The sequence below is a fragment of the Scyliorhinus canicula genome, chromosome 9 (assembly GCF_902713615.1).
Source record: "Scyliorhinus canicula chromosome 9, sScyCan1.1, whole genome shotgun sequence".
Classification (NCBI taxonomy): Eukaryota; Metazoa; Chordata; class Chondrichthyes; order Carcharhiniformes; family Scyliorhinidae; genus Scyliorhinus; species Scyliorhinus canicula.
Genome location: NC_052154.1, coordinates 92,189,101 through 92,209,400, shown reverse-complemented (window position 1 = coordinate 92,209,400; position 20,300 = coordinate 92,189,101). Strand labels below are relative to the sequence as shown.

The 20,300-nt window shown below is 46.7% G+C and overlaps 1 protein-coding gene across 9 annotated transcripts in view; it reads right to left on the bottom strand.

Annotated features, from left to right (window-relative positions):
- LOC119970989 (tapasin-related protein-like) overlaps positions 1-12,342 on the bottom strand; it is a 30,033-nt gene extending 17,691 nt beyond the window's left edge. For 5 of the 9 annotated variants that reach the window (XR_005461709.1, XR_005461710.1, XM_038806108.1 and 2 more), the window contains exons 1-3: positions 12,249-12,342; positions 11,318-11,617; positions 9,553-9,858 (exon numbers count right to left, since the gene is read on the bottom strand). Coding sequence is in view for 5 of the 9 variants with exons in the window: in XM_038806108.1 (XP_038662036.1) it covers positions 9,553-9,858; positions 11,318-11,617; positions 12,249-12,303 (661 nt within the window). In the remaining 4 variants the exon portion in view is untranslated. The remainder of the gene's footprint in view (positions 1-9,552; positions 9,859-11,317; positions 11,618-12,248) is intronic. The other 4 variants (XR_005461711.1, XR_005461712.1, XM_038806110.1 and 1 more) reach the window with 1 other exon arrangement.
- Positions 12,343-20,300: the final 7,958 nt, after the last annotated feature.

The window sequence follows — 20,300 nt, the reverse complement described above, 5'->3', positions numbered from 1 at the left end:
TACTACAGTCTAAACTAAATATTGATTATATTTAGTGATCCTATCACTAAAATATGACGGACATAATGTAAATATCCCATAGTGCTACGCGATCTTGACATGGTGGCACTGTGGTTAGCACTGTTGCTTCATAGCACCACGGACTCATTCCGAATTGGTGCTTGTCTGCGTGGAGTTTTCAGGTTCTCCCTGTATCCACCCTATTTTAACTGGGGGCTCCGGTTTCCTCTGGTTAGGTGGATTGGCGACACTAAATTCACTAAGTCTTAGTGCGGCTATGCTTGATGTTCTGTGAATGCCCCTCAAACTCTTAGCCCCTGGAAACAAACTAATGGGGCAGGATTTTCCATTGGCCAATGACAAAATCGGGAAAGGCAATTGGGCAGAGAATCGGTTGTGATGCCAAAAACTCACCGGGCACCGATTTGAGGCAAAATCACCGTTCTCCATCATGTCAACAGTGACGTCAATACGTACCAGAATGCACATACTGTAGACACAATTTGCGTCTCAATAGAGGACCTGACCCAATTTTCTCTGGGGCCTCCATGAAAAAAAATCGTGAACCTGACATGGTGGCTGCAGAGGGAGAGAGAAAGGAGGTAGGACCTGGAGAGGAGCGACTGCTAGTTGCTGAGTTGGACACTGGCCGTACTGGCTTGGGTGGAGCCAGAAGAGGAGGGAGTGGGGGGATGAGGTCGAGTGGCCGATGTTAAATCCCCCGTCTCACAGGACTGAGGTGGTGATCAGGCATGGACAACAATTATGGCAGCCATCTTGCTGTGCACCCAATGACCAATCACCTTGGGCCCTGATTATGAAGAACGACACCGACCGTATGGGTACCACTACCCAACCATCCACATGCCACCACCACCCCATCGCACCGACCCAGCCCCCGCAACAACCCCTCCTTCCAAGCAGCCATCACCCACCAGTGGCCCACCCAGGACAATACGCACAGTGAAGGCAGTGCCAGTCAACGGCATCCTTGCATCAGGTACACATGCCAGGGCCAGAGGCCCCCACAGTGCCAGACAGTGCTGGGGCCAGGGGTGCGGTTATGGGGGGAGGATAGATATGCGGGGGAAGAGCCTGCAGTGCCAACTAGGGCCATCATCTAGCCCAAAGGGTTTGGTTGGGCACAGGGGGTATGCATGACACTAACATGTCAACCTTTCATCCCCTGCAAGCAGTAGATATTGGGCAGCACGGTAGCACAAGTGGTTAGCACTGTGGCTTCACAGCGCCAGGGTCCCAGGTTCGATTCCCCGCTGGGTCACTGTCTGTGCAGAGTCTGCACATTCTCCCTGTGTCTGCGTGGGTTTCCTCCGGGTGCTCCGGTTTCCCCCCACAGTCCAAAGATGTGAAGGTTAGGTGGATGGGCCACGATAAATTGCCCTTAGTGACCAAAAAAAGGTAGGAGGGGTTATTGGGTTATGGGGATAGGATGGAAGTGAGGGCTAAAGTGGGTCGGTACAGACTTGATGGGCCGAATGGCCTCCTTCTGCACTGTATTTCTATGTTCTATTTTCATTGGTGGCTTTCATGCTTGCCGCAATAGCCCTGGGGGATGCCCTGTGCCTGTATGAGCGGACGTTGCTTCAGGAGGAGGAGAAAGCTGCAATAGTGGGGTGTGCTGCAGCGGTTTGGGCAGCAGTGAGTGGGCAGCAGCAGGACGTGCAGCAGAGACACAGGTGGCAGCTGCCCAGTTAGCCTTAAAGCCAAGGAGGCCGAGAAGAAGGAGTTGGCAAGGAGGCGCCACACGAGGACTCATGTGTACTGGCACTACCTGTCATTCGAAGACCTGCCGGACCGGCCATGTCACTGAAGATTCAGGCTGAGCAGAGACAGTATGGCATATCTGCCAGATGATGGAACACCTGCCACTATGGGGGTATGGGGAAGGCACCCATTCCAGTGGCAGTCAAGGTGATGATCGGCATGAACTTTTACGCGATGGTGTCCTTCAAGCACTGAGTGGGGAGTTGTCTGGGATCTCACAGACATCGATGCAGAGGTACCATCATGGAGGCCCTATAGGCCCAGCTGGATCAATGCATCCACTTCAATGTGGACTGAGCCCACCAGGATGCTCAGGCAAAGGATGCCCGGGTACAGGGTGATCAACAGGATGCATGTCCCTCTATGAGCACTGGCTGATAGCAGGCCGCTCTCCAGTAACCACACTCGATGTGTGTGCAGCTGCTATTTGACCATCAGCTGCGCATTACGGGCAGCACGGTAGCCTAATGGTTAGCACAATTGCTTCACAGCTCCAGGGTCCCAGGTTCGATTCCCGGCTAGGTCACTGTCTGCGCGGAGCCTGCACGTTCTCCCCGTGTGTGTGGGTTTCCTCCGGGTGCTGCAGTTTCCTCCCACAGTCCAAAGATATGCAGGTTAGGCGGATTGGCCATGCTAAATTGCCCTTATTGTCCAAAATTGCCTCTAGTGTTGGTTGTGTGGGGATAGGGTGGCATGGGCTTGGGTAGGGTGCTCTTTCCAAGAGCTGGTGCAGACTCGATAGGCCGAATGGCCTCCTTCTGCACTGTAAATTCTATGATATCATACCCTTCTGTGCCCGGTAACCAGGCAGTGTGCACAATGCCTTCATCCTGGCGCACTCGAAGATTCCTGACGTTTGTGACCCCCACCCACTCCCCGCCCTGGCTGTGTGGTTGACTCCTGGGTGACAGGGGTTATCTGCTGCGGTCGTGGCTGGTGACACCTACCCAGAGGCCACTGATGGATGTTGAGACCCGCTATAATGACACCCATGCAGCGACCAGGGGTGTGACTGAGCAGTGCTTCGGCCTTCTGAAGATGCCATTCAGGTGTCTGGACTGCTCTGGATGGGCATCCAGTATGAAGCTGAGAGGGACACCCGCATTATTGTGTCCTGTTGCAGCCTCCACAACATCTGGAGGTGCTGGAGGAGGAGGATGAAGGCCAGGCCTCATCTGATGAAGAGAATGTGGAGGAGGGTGAGGGAGTTCATGGAGCCCAGGCAGGCATGGGAGGCGGCATATGTGCAGCAGAGCCCACGTACATTGGTCACTCTGATCCCCTCCCGGTTCACTGACTAGGAGGGGATGGAGCATGGAAAGGACTGGCCAGGAGTATGGACACCAGGAGCATGGACACCGCATCCCAACCACACACACCCTCACTTGTCCCCTGCCCACCCCTTGCCTGCAACCATCTCTGTGATACATAGTTGCCGCATAATTTTTCTGAATGGAGGGTTTTGGGTAGTCGTGTTCCATAGGGAGCAGTGCTGTAACCGTTGCTGTCTGTAGTATATAGAACATAGAACAGTACAGCACAGAACAGGCCCTTCGGCCCTCGATGTTGTGCCGAGCAATGATCACCCTACTTAAACCCACGTAACCCGTATACCCGTAACCCAACAATCCCCCCATTAACCTTACACTACGGGCAATTAAGCATGGCCAATCCACCTAACCCGCACATCTTTGGACTGTGGGAGGAAACCGGAGCACCCGGAGGAAACCCACGCACACACGGGGAGGACGTGCAGACTCCACACAGACAGTGACCCAGCCGGGAATCGAACCTGGGACCCTGGAGCTGTGAAGCATTGATGCTAACCACCATGCTACCGTGAGGCTACCTATAAATGATTTGGAGGGAATTTAACTAGATTGATTAGTAAGTTTGTGAACGACACAAATGTTGGTGGAACTATGGATCGTGATCAGGTCTGTCAGAGGATAAAGCAGGATATAGATCGGTTAGAGACGTGGGCGGGAAGATGGCAGGTGGAGTTAAATCCTAACAAATATGAGGTAATGCATTTTGCACATCTAAGGCAGGTGGGAAATACAGTAAATGGCAGATCCCTGAACAGTATTGACAGGCAGAGGGATTTGAGTGCACAGGTCACTGAAAGTGGCAATGCAGGTGGAGAAGGTAGTCAATAAGGTATATGGCATGCTTGCCTTCATCAGCTGGGGCATTAACTATAAAAAATTGGCAAGCCATGCTGCAGCTGTACACAACCATAGATGGGCCATATTTGGAATATCTTGTCCAATTCGCATCGCCACATTACCAGATTGATGTGGAGGCTTTGGAGAGGGTACAGAAGAGGTTTGCCAGGTTGTTGCCTGGCATGGAGGGCATTAATTATGAGGAGAGGTTGAATTAACTCGGTTTTTTCTCACGGGAACGATGAAGGTTGAGGGGCGACCTGGTAGTAATCTAAAAAATTATGAGGGACAGACTGGATAAACAAGCTTATTTCCAGGGTGGAAGGGTCAATTATTAGGGGATACAGGTTTAAACTCTGAGGGGCAAAGTTTCTTGGAGATCTGCAAAGGAAGTTTTTTAAACAGAGGGTAGTTGGTGCCTTGACCTTGAAGGGGCATCTTGAGAAATACTTGAATAGGATGGGAATAGAGTGATACAGACCCCGGAAGTGCAGAAAGATTTAGGTTACATGGGCAGTGTGGGCGGCGCAGGCTTGGGAGTCTGAAGGGCCTGTTTCTGTGCTGTACTTTTCTTTCTCACCTACCATATTCTTTGAGTATATGGTAGGTGTGGTAGGTATTCACATTTAACATCAGGTAGACTCGTCTATACTGTCTCAGGAACATAAAATGATCCCCTTGTGGTTTCTGAAAGAATATTGGATTTAGTCTTCCCAGATTATTACAACTTGATTTGAATTAGAACATAAGAACATAAGAACATAAGAACATAAGAACTAGGAGCAGGAGTAGGCCATCTGGCCCCTCGAGCCTGCTCCGCCATTCAATTAGATCATGGCTGATCTTTTGTGGACTCAGCTCCACTTTCCGGCCCGAACACCATAACCCTTAATCCCTTTATTCTTCAAAAAACTATCTATCTTTACCTTAAAAACATGTAATAAAGGAGCCTCAACTGCTTCACTGGGCAAGGAATTCCATAGATTCACAACCCTTTGGGTGAAGAAGTTCCTCCTAAACTCAGTGCTAAATCTACTTCCCCTTATTTTGAGGCTATGTCCCCTAGTTCTGCTGTCACCCGCCAGTGGAAACAACCTGCCCGCATCTATCCTATCTATTCCCTTCATAATTTTAAATGTTTCTATAAGATCCCCCCTCATCCTTCTAAATTCCAACGAGTACAGTCCCAGTCTACTCAACCTCTCCTCATAATCCAACCCCTTCAGCTCTGGGATTAACCTAGTGAATCTCCTCTGCACACCCTCCAGCGCCAGTACGTCCTTTCTCAAGTAAGGAGACCAAAACTGAACACAATACTCCAGGTGTGGCCGCACTAACACCTTATACAATTGCAACATAACCTCCCTAGTCTTAAACTCCATCCCTCTAGCAATGAAGGACAAAATTCCATTTGCCTTCTTAATCACCTGTTGCACTTGTAAACCAACCTTCTGTGACTCATGCACTAGCACACCCAAGTCTCTCTGAACAGCGGCATGCTTTAATATTTTATCGTTTAAATAATAATCCCGTTTGCTGTTATTCCTACCAAAATGGATAACCTCACATTTGTCAACATTGTATTCCATCTGCCAGACCTGAGCCCATTCACTTAACCTATCCAAATCCCTCTGCAGACTTCCAGTATCCTCTGCACTTTTTGCTTTACCACTCATCTTAGTGTCATCTGCAAACTTGGACACATTGCCCTTGGTCCCCAACTCCAAATCATCAATGTAAATTGTGAACAATTGTGGGCCCAACACGGATCCCTGAGGGACACCACTCGCTACTGATTGCCAACCAGAGAAACACCCATTTATCCCAACTCTTTGCTTTCTATTAATTAACCAATCCTCTATCAATGCTACTACTTTACCCTTAATGCCATGCATCTTAATCTTATGCAGCAACCTTTTGTGTGGCACCTTGTCAAAGGCTTTCTGGAAATCCAGATATACCACATCCATCGGCTCCCCGTTATCTACTGCACTGGTAATGTCCTCAAAAAATTCCACTAAATTAGTTAGGCACGACCTGCCTTTAACGAACCCATGCTGCGTCTGCCCAATGGGACAATTTCTATCCAGATGCCTCGCAATTTCTTCCTTGATGATAGATTCCAGCATCTTCCCTATTACCGAAGTTAAACTCACTGGCCTATAATTTCCTGCTTTCTGCCTACCTCCTTTTTTAAACAGTGGCGTCACGTTTGCTAATTTCCAATCCACCGGGACCACCCCAGAGTCTAGTGAATTTCGGTAAATTATCACTAGTGCATCTGCAATTTCCCTAGCCATCTCTTTTAGGACTCTGGGATGCATTCCATCAGGGCCAGGAGACTTGTCTACCTTTAGCCCCATTAGCTTGCCCATCAATACCTCGTCAGTGATAACAAACCTCTCAAGGTCCTCACCTGTCATAGCCTCATTTCTATCAGTCGCTGGCATGTTATTTGTGTCTTCCACTGTGAAGACCGACCCAAAAAACCTGTTCAGTTCCTCAGCCATTTCCTCATTTCCCATTATTAAAACTCCCTTCTCATCCTCTAAAGGACCAATATTTACCTTAGCCACTCTTTTTTGTCTTATATATTTGTAAAAACTTTTACTGTCTGTTTTTATATTCTGAGCAAGTTTACTCTCATACTCTATCTTACTCTTCTTTATAGCTTTTTTAGTAGCTTTCTGTTGCCCCCTAAAGATTTCCCAGTCCTCTAATCTCCCAGCACTCTTTGCCACTTTATATGCTTTTTCCTTCAATTTGATACTCTCCCTTATTTCCTTAGATATCCACGGTCGATTTTCCCTCTTTCTTCCGTCCTTCCTTTTTGTTGGTATAAACCTTTGCTGAGCACTGTGAAAAATCGCTTGGAAGGTTCTCCACTGTTCCTCAACTGTTCCACCATAAAGTCTTAGCTCCCAGTCTACCTTAGCTAGTTCTTCTCTCATCCCCTTGTAATCTCCTTTGTTTAAACACCAAACACTAGTATTTGATTTTACTTTCTCACCCTCCATCTGTATTTTAAATTCCACCATATTGTGATCGCTCCTTCCGAGAGGATCCCTAACTATGAGATCATGAATCAATCCTGTCTCATTACACAGGACAAGATCTAGGACCGCTTGTTCCCTCGTAGGTTCCATTACATACTGTTCTAGGAAACTATCGCGGATACATTCTATAAACTCCTCCTCACGGTTTCCTTGACCGACCTGGTTAAACCAATCGACATGTAGATTGAAATCCCCCATGATAACTGCTGTACCATTTCTACATGCATCAGTTATTTCTTTGTTTATTGCCTGCCCCACCATATCGTTACTATTTGGTGGCTGATAGACTACTCCTATCAGTGACTTTTTCGCCTTACTATTCCTGATTTCCACCCAAATGGATTCAACCTTATCCTCCATAGCACCGATGTCATCCCTTACTAATCCCAGAGCTGAAGGGGTTGGATTATGAGGAGAGGTTGAGTAGACTGGGACTGTACTCGTTGGAATTTAGAAGGATGAGGGGGGATCTTATAGAAACATTTAAAATTATGAAGGGAATAGATAGGATAGATGCGGGCAGGTTGTTTCCACTGGCGGGTGACAGCAGAACTAGGGGGCATAGCCTCAAAATAAGGGGAAGTAGATTTAGGACTGAGTTTAGGAGGAACTTCTTCACCCAAAGGGTTGTGAATCTATGGAATTCCTTGCCCAGTGAAGCAGTTGAGGCTCCTTCATTACATGTTTTTAAGGTAAAGATAGATAGTTTTTTGAAGAATAAAGGGATTAAGGGTTATGGTGTTCGGGCCGGAAAGTGGAGCTGAGTCCACAAAAGATCAGCCATGATCTAATTGAATGGCGGAGCAGGCTCGAGGGGCCAGATGGCCTACTCCTGCTCCTAGTTCTTATGTTCTTATGTTCTTATTGCCCGGATGTCATCCTTAAATAACAGAGCAACACCACCTCCCTTACCATCCACTCTGTCCTTCCGAATAGTTTGATACCCTCGGATATTTAACTCCCAGTCGTGACCATCCTTTAACCATGTTTCAGTAATGGCCACTAAATCATAGTCATTTACGATGATTTGTGCCACCAACTCATTTACTTTATTCCGAATACTACGAGCATTCAGGTAAAGTTCACTTATGTTGGTTTTTTTACCTCTGTTTTGAATCTTAACATCTCCAGTTTTATTCCTTTTGTTATTACTGGGCCTATTCACTGTGCTCCCCTCAGTCACTGTACCTTGCACTGTCGCCCTTATGGATTTCTGACTATGTCTTCTCTGCCTTGCACTTTTCCCCTTACTTCCTTTTGTTTCTGTACCTGTTTTACTACCTTCCAACTTCCAGCATTGGTTCCCATCCCCCTGCCACATTAGTTTAAACCCTCCCCAACAGCTCTTGCAAACACCCCCCCTAGGACATCGGTTCCAGTCCTGCCCAAGTGCAGACCGTCCGGTTTGTACTGGTCCCACCTCCCCCAGAACCGGTCCCAATGCCCCAGGAATTGAGAGATAATAACATTTCTACATATCCTGGTAAGCAATTCCCGAAAGGAAATATTATTCTCTTTAACTGGCCATTCTGCTTGAACACTTCCAACACCCCAGTGAGGTTTCATATTACTTGTCTCACATCAAGCACTTTCATTCCTCGACTTGTTCCCCGTTACATGTGAAAAGTCTCAGCTTTGATCCTATCGCAGTAAAAATATTGTTTTAGCAATATGTTCCTGACATTCTTTACCACATACTTTGCTGAGATATAAAGGTAATTTATGAATGCAGCCTATCCGACGGTGTGTATACATTCATCATCACCATACTGATTTTGAATCCTAACTCCTCATTAAAATATTGATTATTTCTCCAAACTTACTTTCCTTAAACTGTTAAATATTTGAGAAACAGCACACTAAACATATTCTATTTTCAATTATTGTTTCTGACCCTGGCGAATGAGCTGTCATTCCTGCTCCTAAAAATGATCGCCTGTTATTATTCCACGAAGAACTTCATCCGAGAGATGTCTGCCAAATCTGCTTCAGTGTCCACGTTTTCATATCTTCTTCTATAATCTGCTGCATACGTATCTATCGTTTTCATCAATCTGTGCACATGGTTATTATTCCTCTCTTTAAGCTATCATTGATGTGGAGATGCCGGCATTGGACTGGGGTGAGCACAGTAAGAAGTCTTACAACACCAGGTTAAAGTCCAACAGGTTTGTTTCAAACACGAGCTTTCGGAGCACTGCTTCCTCAGGTGAGGAAGGAGCAATGCTCCGAACGCTCGTGTTTGAAACAAACCTGTTGGACTTTAACCTGGTGTTGTAAGACTTCTTACGAAGCTATCATTAGCAATGTTCTCTTAATTCAACCTGGATTGTGAATGCACCCCATCACATAGCTCCAATTTTGTTGTCACTAAATTAGTTTTGGAGCTACTTGTGGATTCGAAAATACCACAATAAACTGGAAATTAAATTCAATAACCGCCTTATATTTTTCTTATCTTTGTTCAATACCTGCAGTCACAACTCAGCCGTGGCGGAATTAAAACATACATAAATATGTACTACTTTATGTACTAATATTACCTACGTTGCCGATTGTATAGCTGGCGTTTGCTGGATCCAAAATCGAAACGTGATAGACTTGACATGTGTAAACGGTACCGTGTTCAATTGGCCGGGCCTCTTCTAAGGAACTGATAACTTCATACAATCCCTCTGCCTTTTCCTGTTGTTTGGTTGTAACACCTTCTGTAATTTTGGTGCCATTTTTATGCCAGGTGAGGTTAAAGTCTTTGGGATGAAATTCAGCCGTTCGACACTGCAGCCTCAAAAAGACAGATACAGTCCCATCGCATGGTATCGAGGCAATCTTGAGGGGCACGGGGGAAGCTAAATTAAAAACACACAAAGCGTAAGAATCATAGAACTACAGCAATACAGAAGGAGGCTATTTGGCCCATCGTGCCTGCACTGACCCTCTCAAAGAGCACCCTAACCACGCTCCCGCACTATCCCTGCAACACCACCTAACCCGCACATCCCTGGACACTAAGAGCAATTCAATATGGCCAAACCACCTAACCTGCGGATCTTTGGATGTGGGAGGAAACTGGAGCACCTGGAAGAAACACACGCAGACACGGGGAGCAAATACAAACTCCACACAGTCACCCAAGGCTTGAATTGAACCCAGGTCTCTGGCGCTGTGAGGCAGCAGTGCTAACCAATGCGCCATAAATAAAAAGAGAAATATCAATTATTTAACTATTTTTTTCTTCTTTACGTTCCCAGGTGACTGCGTTCAAGTAGATGGATCCTAACCCCTTGTTTTTAAATGGCCCCAAATCTAATTTGTTCTTCACTGTATCGATATATATTAAGCTGAGTCTACTCACCTACAGTATTAATATATGTATTGTGTAATGAACAAAATTCGTTTACCACAACGATCATCCTACTAATCAGATTAATGTAGTTGAATTGACATCCTGCACATGAGTTGGCTGAAGAAATCAGACCACGTTCTGTTTCAGCACTCAGAGCCTTTTTTTCTTTCTAAATTAAAAGGATAGGATTCGGACCACGCTCTGGGCAGCTGCACAACTGTTATCGCGTGAGCCTCCCCTGCTACTGCAGTTGTGTTAAGGATTTTGCCCCATCCCAAATGCTGGAAGCAGCCAGGCTGAACTGGAGGATTTGGAACTCTGCGACCCACCTTTTTCAAAATAAGAGAACCATTAAACTTGTACAGAATTTCAAATAAGCATATAATCAGGAACCGGAATGTGGTTGTTCAATGTAAAATATTGGGTGGAATTATCCAACCTGACGTGGTGCGCTCAAGCTGAAAATGTCTCAAAGTTTTCAGCCTTGAATTAATTTCCCATTATAAACAAGACACGCAATAAGGAGTGATCTGGGTCAGTTATCAGTTGTTTTCAGATATTCTGGTGCTAGCAATTTCCCTAATTCATAAACGTTATTCACAGACTGCCTACTGTGCAGAAGGAGGCTATTCTGCCCGACGATTCTGCACCGAGAGAGCACGCTGCCCGATCCCTGTGAACCCGGGTATTGATCATGGTCAATCCCCCTAACCTGCACATCTTTGGACTTTGGGAGGAAATCAGAGCACCGGGAGGAAATCCAAGAGACATTGGGAGAACGCGCAATGTCACAGAGACAGTCACCCAAGGCCGGAATTGAACCTCGGCCTCTGGGACTGTGAGACAGCAGTGCTAACCGCTGTATCAACGTGCGCAGGCTTTAATTAAACGCCTTCAGCGAACACCATTGGAATATTTGCAGTAACTATACACTTTAATCTCTTAATGGCAGCAACACTTACCATATATAATGAGTCGCACAACAGCTCCCTTTCCAGCCATTCGACTCTTGGACTTCACTGCACAGTAATAAGTCCCGGCATCCGGGACAGTTACATTCAGAAGATGAAGGTAGGCGCCGGCTCTCTTTAGAATGAAGACTTTCCTGTCGTCTTGTTGCAGAAAGCTCTTATTGCCATCTTTCCACCAGTAAGCCATTATGTTCGAAAGATTGAAGGTAAAGGGGAAAGTACATCGGAAGGTAACATTCGTACCTCTAAGCGCCGTCTTTCGTGTCACCGTGCTCACACTGCACACAAAAACTAATCAGCAAAAGCTAGGTTAAGTCATATGCAGAAAAATTATCAACATAACCAAAAATTCCATCCTGCGACATTAGTAGTTCAATGCACCTAACTATCCGAATGATCTCCAGCTCATGCATGTGTATCCATTAACACATTCTAATTAATATCATCTTTCTTATATATATTGTTACCGAAGTCTAAATAAGGCATAACACTGAAATATTTAATCAAATTAAAACAGCAAAGAGTTGTGCTCACAAAATCATAGCATGTTTACAGTTTAGAAGGAGGCTATTCGGCCAATCGACCTTGCACTGGCTCTCTGAAAGAGCATTGCATCTAATCCGGACTCCCGTGCTTTAACCCTATAAATGTGCACATTATTTTCACGTAGCAATCTAATTCCCATTTGAGTACCTCGATCGAACCTTGCTTCACCACCCCTTGCAGAACTTTATTTCCGACTACAACTACCCTCCAAGTGAAAATATTTTTCTCACAGAACTTCTGGTCCATTTGCCCCTTATTTTGAATCTGGAGTCTCGATATACATGATACTCGATAGCATGTTCACTGGGAGATCGCCTCCGTGCAGCAGTTCTTGTTCAGAGTAGTTTAATAATCAATAACAAATATAAAAGTCTACCTAGATATGAAATTCCCAGGAAACATATGCCCCAAAGTGACCGAGTCTTTAACATATCGATCGACGGAAATATGTAGATCAGAGGGCTCGCCTGAGAATGGTTGGATGACGGTTTGACGAAGCGATCCTGTGTCTCGAAAATAATCTCAAAATTAGCAGTGACGTCAGAAATCACATGGCTGATTAAATATTTCAGTGTTATGCCTTATTTAGACTTCGGTAACAATATATATGAGAGATGATATTAATTCTAAAGAATCAACTCATTCGTGACCTAAATAAGATTCCACCAGTCATAAATGTCTTACCAGTCGGACTGAGAAACACATTCGGGAAGCAGGGAAGCCGCTTGAGTGGCACATTTGGATGCAATTAATCGCAATTTCATTTCAGTAAACATATCACTTTTAATTTTAAATTTCGCTGTAAGATTTTTCATTAACATTCTTTTTGTTTCTCATTCATTTGGAGAGAGGACGACACGACGTGGGGCAGCACGGTAGCATGGTGGTTAGCATAAATGCTTCACAGCTCCAGGGTCCCAGGTTCGATTCCCGGCTGGGTCACAGTCTGTGCGGAGTCTGCACGTCCTCCCCGTGTGTGCGTGGGTTTCCTCCGGGTGCTCCGGTTTCCTCCCACAGTCCAAAGATGTGCGGGTTAGGTGGATTGGCCATGCTAAATTGCCCGTAGTGTCCTAAAAAGTAAGGTTAAGGGGGGGGGGGGGGGTTGTTGGATTACGGGTATAGGGTGGATACGTGGGTTTGTGTAGGGTGATCATTGCTCGGCACAACATCGAGGGCCGAAGGGCCTGTTCTGTGCTGTACTGTTCTGTGTCTGTGAAGCCTAAATTAATGATTTTCACGCGTCACAAGTCCAAACTGAAAATAAACTTGCCTTATGCTTTATGTGAGTGAAGGTAGACTTAAATGCAAGAAAACACTTGGAATGCTTAAATTAACTGGCAGCATCTGTGGAGAAAAATCAATATATAAAATGAAGGTGTGAGTTTCCCATAAATTGTCATCTGACTAGATGAGTGGCACAGAAAATGAATTAAGTAGTATAGAAGTAATGCTTCCAGTCCGTCAGTATTTACCAAACCGGCGCCGGTGCCTTGAGTTGACCATAGCTTGAAATTAATATACTCTGCGCGAGAGAAGGGCTCGTTTATTCTGCTATTGGCTGTAAAGAATGTCACATATTCTGTCGTTTATTGATTCAGAATTTTAAACAAACTACTTCCTTGTTAAATAAAACATCTATAATCGAGCAGAAGTGTGAAGCACAGAGTGGAAAGTAGCTGCACTGATTGACCTGAGGTCAACTCTATAATGTGTCCACTGGGCTAAGCAGGATATGTTGCACAATACGTTGCCACATAAAATATTTCCTGTTATTCACGTTTGGTCAGTCACACCAGAGAGCCTCTGACTGTTGCTCATTCTTGCAATTAATATACAATTACCAAACCACAAGGCTTCTAAGTAAAATTATACAAATTATGGTTTAGCTGCTATCCCTGCATTTAATGATGTCAATACCACGGCACGGTTAGCACAGTTGCTTCACAGCTCCAGGGGCCCATGTTCGATCCCCAGTGTGGAGTCTGCACGTTCTCCCCGTGTCTGCTGGGTTTCCTCCCGTAGTCCAAAGATGTGCAGGTTAGGTGGATTGGCGGGTCTATCTGGTATTCCCCGCCAGTGCCATAGCTAGAGCCCCCCCTGTGCCCCGAGCAGTGATGGAAGGAGTTCAGGCACCAAACCTCCACCTGAGACTCAGGACAACCCAGAGCTCGGGTTGGAGGATGATACTGACCTTCCATCAGAGCTGTCTCCAGCACCCTCTACCATCCCAGACGCTCTCACCTCGGTTGTCCACGTTAGTGAAGAGGCTCCTGGGGCACTCTCTGGTGCGCACCACACAGTTGTCAACCCAGTACAGCAGATGCAGGAAGGAACTCCCAAGGGGGCGGTCAGTCGGAGGGCAGGCCGACCTGAGGACCCGGATGGGTCTCAGACTTTTGAAACAGACAGTCCCATCAATTGTGCAGATGCAGTCCTAGAGCCAGGGCCTACACGAGGTGTTCTCACCGAGCATCCAGTACCTTCAGGCACAGCTGGTGGAGTCCAACCGTGTTCAGCAGCAGGAGGTGGTGCCAAAAATGCATGCCACCCGGGCCAATACCACGTGGGTGGTGTTCACGGTGGAGGCATTGGAGCCGACGATTTTGACTGTGCATCAGCATATTGAAGGCCTGTGGCAATCTGTGCAGGGGCTGACTGAGGCCCAGGAGAGGGTTTGCCACCTCACAGGTGACCATGTCCCAGAGCCACCTGGTAAATTGCAGTGGCGCTCCTGAGTGTGACATAGTCACAGCAGGCCATGGCTGGGAACATCATTGGTATTGCCCAGGTGCTGGTCAACATTGCACAGACATAGAGGGAGGTGCCCAGTCCCAGAGGGAGATGACACAGTCAATGGCTGGGCTGTCACAGACCCAGAAGGTGGTGGTGTAGTCATAGCATGATGTGGCATAGTCCCAGATGAAGATGGTCCATTCCCTGTGCTCCTTTGCCTCGAGCATACAGAAACTGGTCAAGACCAGAGCGGGCCTCCAGGACTGGCAGCACCAGGTGTGGTAGCCTCAGGGGTAGCTCCGCTCGCACCCACATTCCATGGAGTAGCCGCTGCGCCAACAGGCACCCCGAGGGAGGAGGTGGTCACGTGGGCAGGAGTCAGATGAGCGCCAGAGCTCATTGCAGAGTGGGTTGTGATCATCCTCCAATCCATGGACCTGACCCGTGTTACTGCCAACCCAGGGCCCCCTCCCTGTAGTGCCGCAGGTATGTATCATGGAGTGGGTTGCAGGTGGGAGGTGCCTGGTGGGGGTTTGAGGGGGTGTGGGGTTCGGATGGGGTGCCAATGCCCGTGGCCAATCCATCCACTCTACTCACCCTCCCAGACAGTGAACCTGGAGGCGATTAGCACGGCCCATGCATGTTGGCCCTGGCGCACACTTTGTGCAGCCTTCTGTGCCTGCCTCGGCTAGATATGGCATGCTTGCTTTCATCCGGAGGTGTATTGTGTACATGAATTGCGAAATCATATTTGGCCATGTGAATTGCGCTTTCACGTATCTGATCGTCAGTCCAGAAGTAAAACACTCGAACACGTCAGTAACGAATATTCGTTTATTTACGGCCGGGACAAATCTCTAAGCAGTCGGGTAACCACCTTCGAGAAGTGCCAAAATCCCAGAATAAGGACGGTATTCTTATACATCTTACAGCTTAGGGGTGGTCCCCTTAAATTCCTAGATACACCTATGATTTGGCAAGGATCCAGAACATGTACATATATGGAATTATTCTTCGAGGTCGGGAGGTTATTTTTGACATAATCATTAGCACAAGTCACTATCAATATTAATACAAAGGTTTTTGTATCCCATGGCCATCTGGCTTATCTCATTCCAAGGCCCTTCCTTTTACATTTCAATGTTTATTTGTTCCAACTGGTCAAACGAGCTTAATTACGTTATCTCTGCAATAAAGTAACGGTTCCCATTCATTCCATTCTTTGCCTTTTTGACCTCTCTGCTTTCACAGATGCGGGTCAGGCCATTAAGTGGAGCCAAGCTACACTCCCTATATTCCATCCCATAACCTTCTGACATCTTTGCTTTTACAGATGCCGGTCAGACACACTCCCTTTATTTCATCCCTTGACCTGTTGACATCTCTTTCACAGAGCTTTTCAGAACTGTTATATTAACCCTATCAGCGAAGTTCCAAATGAAATCCACTTCTACATTCCCCCCTTTGATCATTCCTTGATCACATAACACTCAGGATACTTTAGATGGAAATGAGAGCGAGGCGGAGGTACTCCTCCTCTACTAGGCTCCGGCAGGATGCCACTTCCTCATATAGGTCAGGGGTAGGTGGAACCAGTTTTTCTTTTTCGTCTAGGGCGGATCTCTGAAGCATCTGTGGTAATGCAGTGGCACCCAAACGGTTGCATAGGCATTTCACACCAGTAGCTATGATACAGAGCAACAAACAGATGGTAACGAAGATAATGAGCCCTTGGAATAGGTAAGTGGCCCAAGAATTGGACCACATCCAGCTCCACCAGTCAGCCTGACCGGCGAGTCGCAAGCGCTGTACTCCATCTCTGATATGGGTTACCAGACGCGTGATATTCTCTGAACTGTCTGGAATATAACCCATGCAGCCGTCTGTTCGATCGAGAAAGGAACAGATATCAAGGGAACGCCTCCATGGGCATGGGTCGGGACCTGTGTACATACCCAGCAAGAGGAGACACCCACTTTCTTAGCATAGACATAGGACATAAACAGAAATTAATTCGCCGTTACATGGTGCGTTGCCCGCTTCCTTATGGAAGGCGAGTAGGGGTGAGTAGTCCTTGATGGCAAAATTTGTACCCTGTCCTTATCAATGCACCGGTGGTTCCACCGGCTTGTGCGGCGATCGTAGATCAGAACCATGTACGTAGTCAGGAATTGGGGCTTCTGGTCGTCGGGATGAACGGTGGTCGGGCAGGTGTTGATAGGGGTGGTGATCCATCGGAGACCTGTCGTTGTTCCACATCGTGGGGTTCCTTCTCGGCACAGGGGTGGACGTCGGCTTCCATACGGGCATCTCCTTCTTTCGGATGCAGCGAGAGAGAGCAGGGTGGCGAGTATTGTGACGGTGAAGAGGGACTTCATCCTGGTACTCGTGTTCCTAGGACTTAAAGGAAAAGTTTAGAACATCATGGATACTTAATTAACTTACAATGGTGCATATGTACCCATGCGTTCCGGCCCTCCACTTTTACTGCAGTGGGGGTAGTGAGTAGAACCTGTAGGGGACCCTCCCATCGAGGTTCCAAACCTTTACGTGTCCAATTTCGAATTAGGACATAATCCCCAGGGTTGATGGAGACGTCATGAGTAATGGATGGGACTTCTTCCTGGGTGGCACGAACTCGGGAGTGTAATCCTTTCAAAATTCTAGTTAGTGTTAATATATAATTAGCCATCTCGGTAGTCATGTAATGGAATTGAACATTCTGTGGAACACTGCTGTCCCAAGGCGTTCGAAAGGGTCTGCCATATAGTATTTCCGCTGGGCTTAGGCGAGTTTTTCCTGCGGGGGTGGCACGTAGCTGGAAGAGTGCTAAAGGCAGGAGTTTGAGCCAAGTGGCCCCAGTGTCTGCTTGTAGTTTATCGAGTTTAGTCTTTAGAGTCTGATTAGCCCTTTCCACCACTCCAGCGGCTTGTGGTCTGTAGGCACAATGAAACTGTTGCTTTATTCCAAGCAGAGCACAGAATTCCTTATTGATTTGACCTATGAAGTGGGGACCATTGTCAGAGCTCAGCCGGGCTGGAATTCCAAATCGCGGAACAATTTCTCGCATTAACACCTTAACTACTGTCGAGGCCTTGTTATCCGTAGTCGGGTAGGCCTCGATCCATTTGCTAAAAGTGTCCACAATGACTAACACATATTTATAGCATTGGACATCTTTCCAACTCAATGTAATCCATTTGTAGGGTCTCAAATGGACCCTCAGGTAAGGGGGTTGTGCCAGGATCACAGGGGACGGCCTTACCGGGGTTGTGCTGTTGACAGATTAGGCACCGACTGCTAATTTGTTGGGCCATTTCTTGCAGTCGTGGGTGCCACCAGCTTTTTAACAATATGTCCCCTGTGGCACGAGCTCCACAGTGAGTTGCAAAGTGTACACATTCGGTCACCCAGGCTGCTAATGCATCGGTCATACATGTTTGTCCTACCGGGGTGACCCACAGCTTATTTTCGATATCATATATACATCCTAAGTTTTTCCACATATTTACAGCAGTTGCAGGAGCGTCCTCCTGCATTTGGATTATGTCAGCAATGGTTGGCGTAGGTTTTTCAGAGGGGGACTTTCCCGAGGGGGTTTTAGTCTGCCTCATCATTCTAGGCACCATTAGTTTGCCAGATTTAGAAATTTCTTTTGCCTTCTCGTCCGCTCTCCTGTTGCCCGTTTCCACCAGTCCCGTGCCTTTTGTATGCGCTGCGCATTTTATCACCGCTATCTTGTCTGGGAGCATAAGGGCCTGCAATAACTGTGTTACTAACTGCTGGTGTGAGATGGGTGTACCAGCGGAGGTTAGAAATCCTCTGTTTTTCCATCACCGTCTTGATCGATGATTGCATAGCCAGATTGTCTATCCCCCCTTTCGCCGACGGAAGAACTTCCTTCGGTGAAAAAGGAACAATCTGCACTTGGGAGGGGTATATCGGAGAGGTCGTCTCGAACCGAGGAGACTTCCTGCAACAGTTGCAGACAGTCATGAGTTGGGTCGAGCATGTCTGTGGGAGGATGCGTCAAAAAGTCAGCAGGGTTGATAGTGGTGCAGTGGGCAAACTGGACCTTCGGGTTATTAAGGAGAGCAATCTCATATTTGTTCTGACGAGCCATCGTGAGATGCTGAGTCTGTAGCTGTCCCAAAAGGGCCGTAACAGAATGGGAACTGTAGACAGTGATATCTTGTTGGAGGGTAATATTAGCAGCCGATTGCAGGCTGTTGTAGATAGCTGCAAGAATTTGGGTACAGATAGGATAGCCAAGGGCTACCGGATCGCGTTTAGAGGAGTAGTATGCAACCGGGCGACAGCGGTCGCCGTGGCGTTGGGTCAGGACAGCTGTGGCGCAGTCGGCAAGGACTGTGCAATAGAGCTGAAAAGGGCGATCATATAAGGGTCGACCAAGGGCAGGGGCCTGGAGGAGTGCCTCCTTGAGGCGGTTCTGCTAGTGACTGTTGTGATCGAGCGGGCACTAGGACCCTGCGGAGCCATGCAGTGTCAATTTCAACGCAGCAGTTTTCGAAACTGCCCAGCACAAATTCTTTATCTGTTTATTCTGAGACCAATGTAGTTCTGAACATACTGAGTTACTCATAATACTGATCACATTCCAGGGGCGGTGGCGGAGGTGGCTGTGGGGGCTGTGGGGACTGTGGAGGCTGTGGAGGCTGTGGGGGCTTTTGACGTCCCCGCAATTGAACAGATGTTCCTCATCCCCATCGTCCCCTCCTCCCAACCTTGCTTCACATTGCTGACCGGCGCCGGAGTAGGATTAGCATTCTTACGTTTCTTATATTCTTTACATTCCCTTTTTAAGACCTCTACTGTTTTAACAATTCCCCCTTTAGTGAGGCCAATACCCAATTTTGAGGCATTTTCCTGCCAGCTAGCCAGTATAGATGCATCTTTCACTAACTGACAGTATTCCCTCCACAAGGCAATTAATTTCTTTGCGGTGGGTTCTTGATATACAGAAAAATGTGTCATTTGAAACATGAAAGCCTGGCAATATCTGGTTGAGAGGGTACAGGGAAAGATCGCACAAAAGGTTAATAGCAGCTGCAAAGAGCAGGGTTACAAAATGCAGATTCTTGCGCACAAGCAGGTTCAGCAGAAACAATGGCTCACACCATCATGGAATTAACTATCTCAGAAAGCATCTGAAAAAGCATGGATGAGAGTTTCAATTGCATTAAGGGACGAATGTTTAAAACAGGCAAGTCTTTCAAGTCACAACCAAGTTAAATTTTAGCATACAGCTAAGAGCAAAGTTTCACACCTTAATTGAAATAAACTCTCTTAGTAACAGCTGGAAAGAATGGAAGATGCTCAGTCGAATTTAGTGTCAATTTAAGGGGTAAAATTCTACGAACATCAAGTTAATTAAAAGAAAATTGGAGATGACCTGGCTACGAGAAACATCATTTAAGTCAAAATCAAAGGCAAAGTTATGAACTGGGGACAATTGGAAAATTAAACGATTTGAAATCACAGAAATAAAAGTTAACTATTGAAACGAAAGCATTTTTAAAAATCAGATCTGAGAGGAGACGATATGCCCAAAATGAATAACGAGTTGTAGTAAGATGTTTACATCAAGATACTTTTAAACTATCAAAGTGAAACAAGCCCATATACAATACAGTCGTTAAAACTTAATAACTCTTCGAAAGAGAATATAAACCCA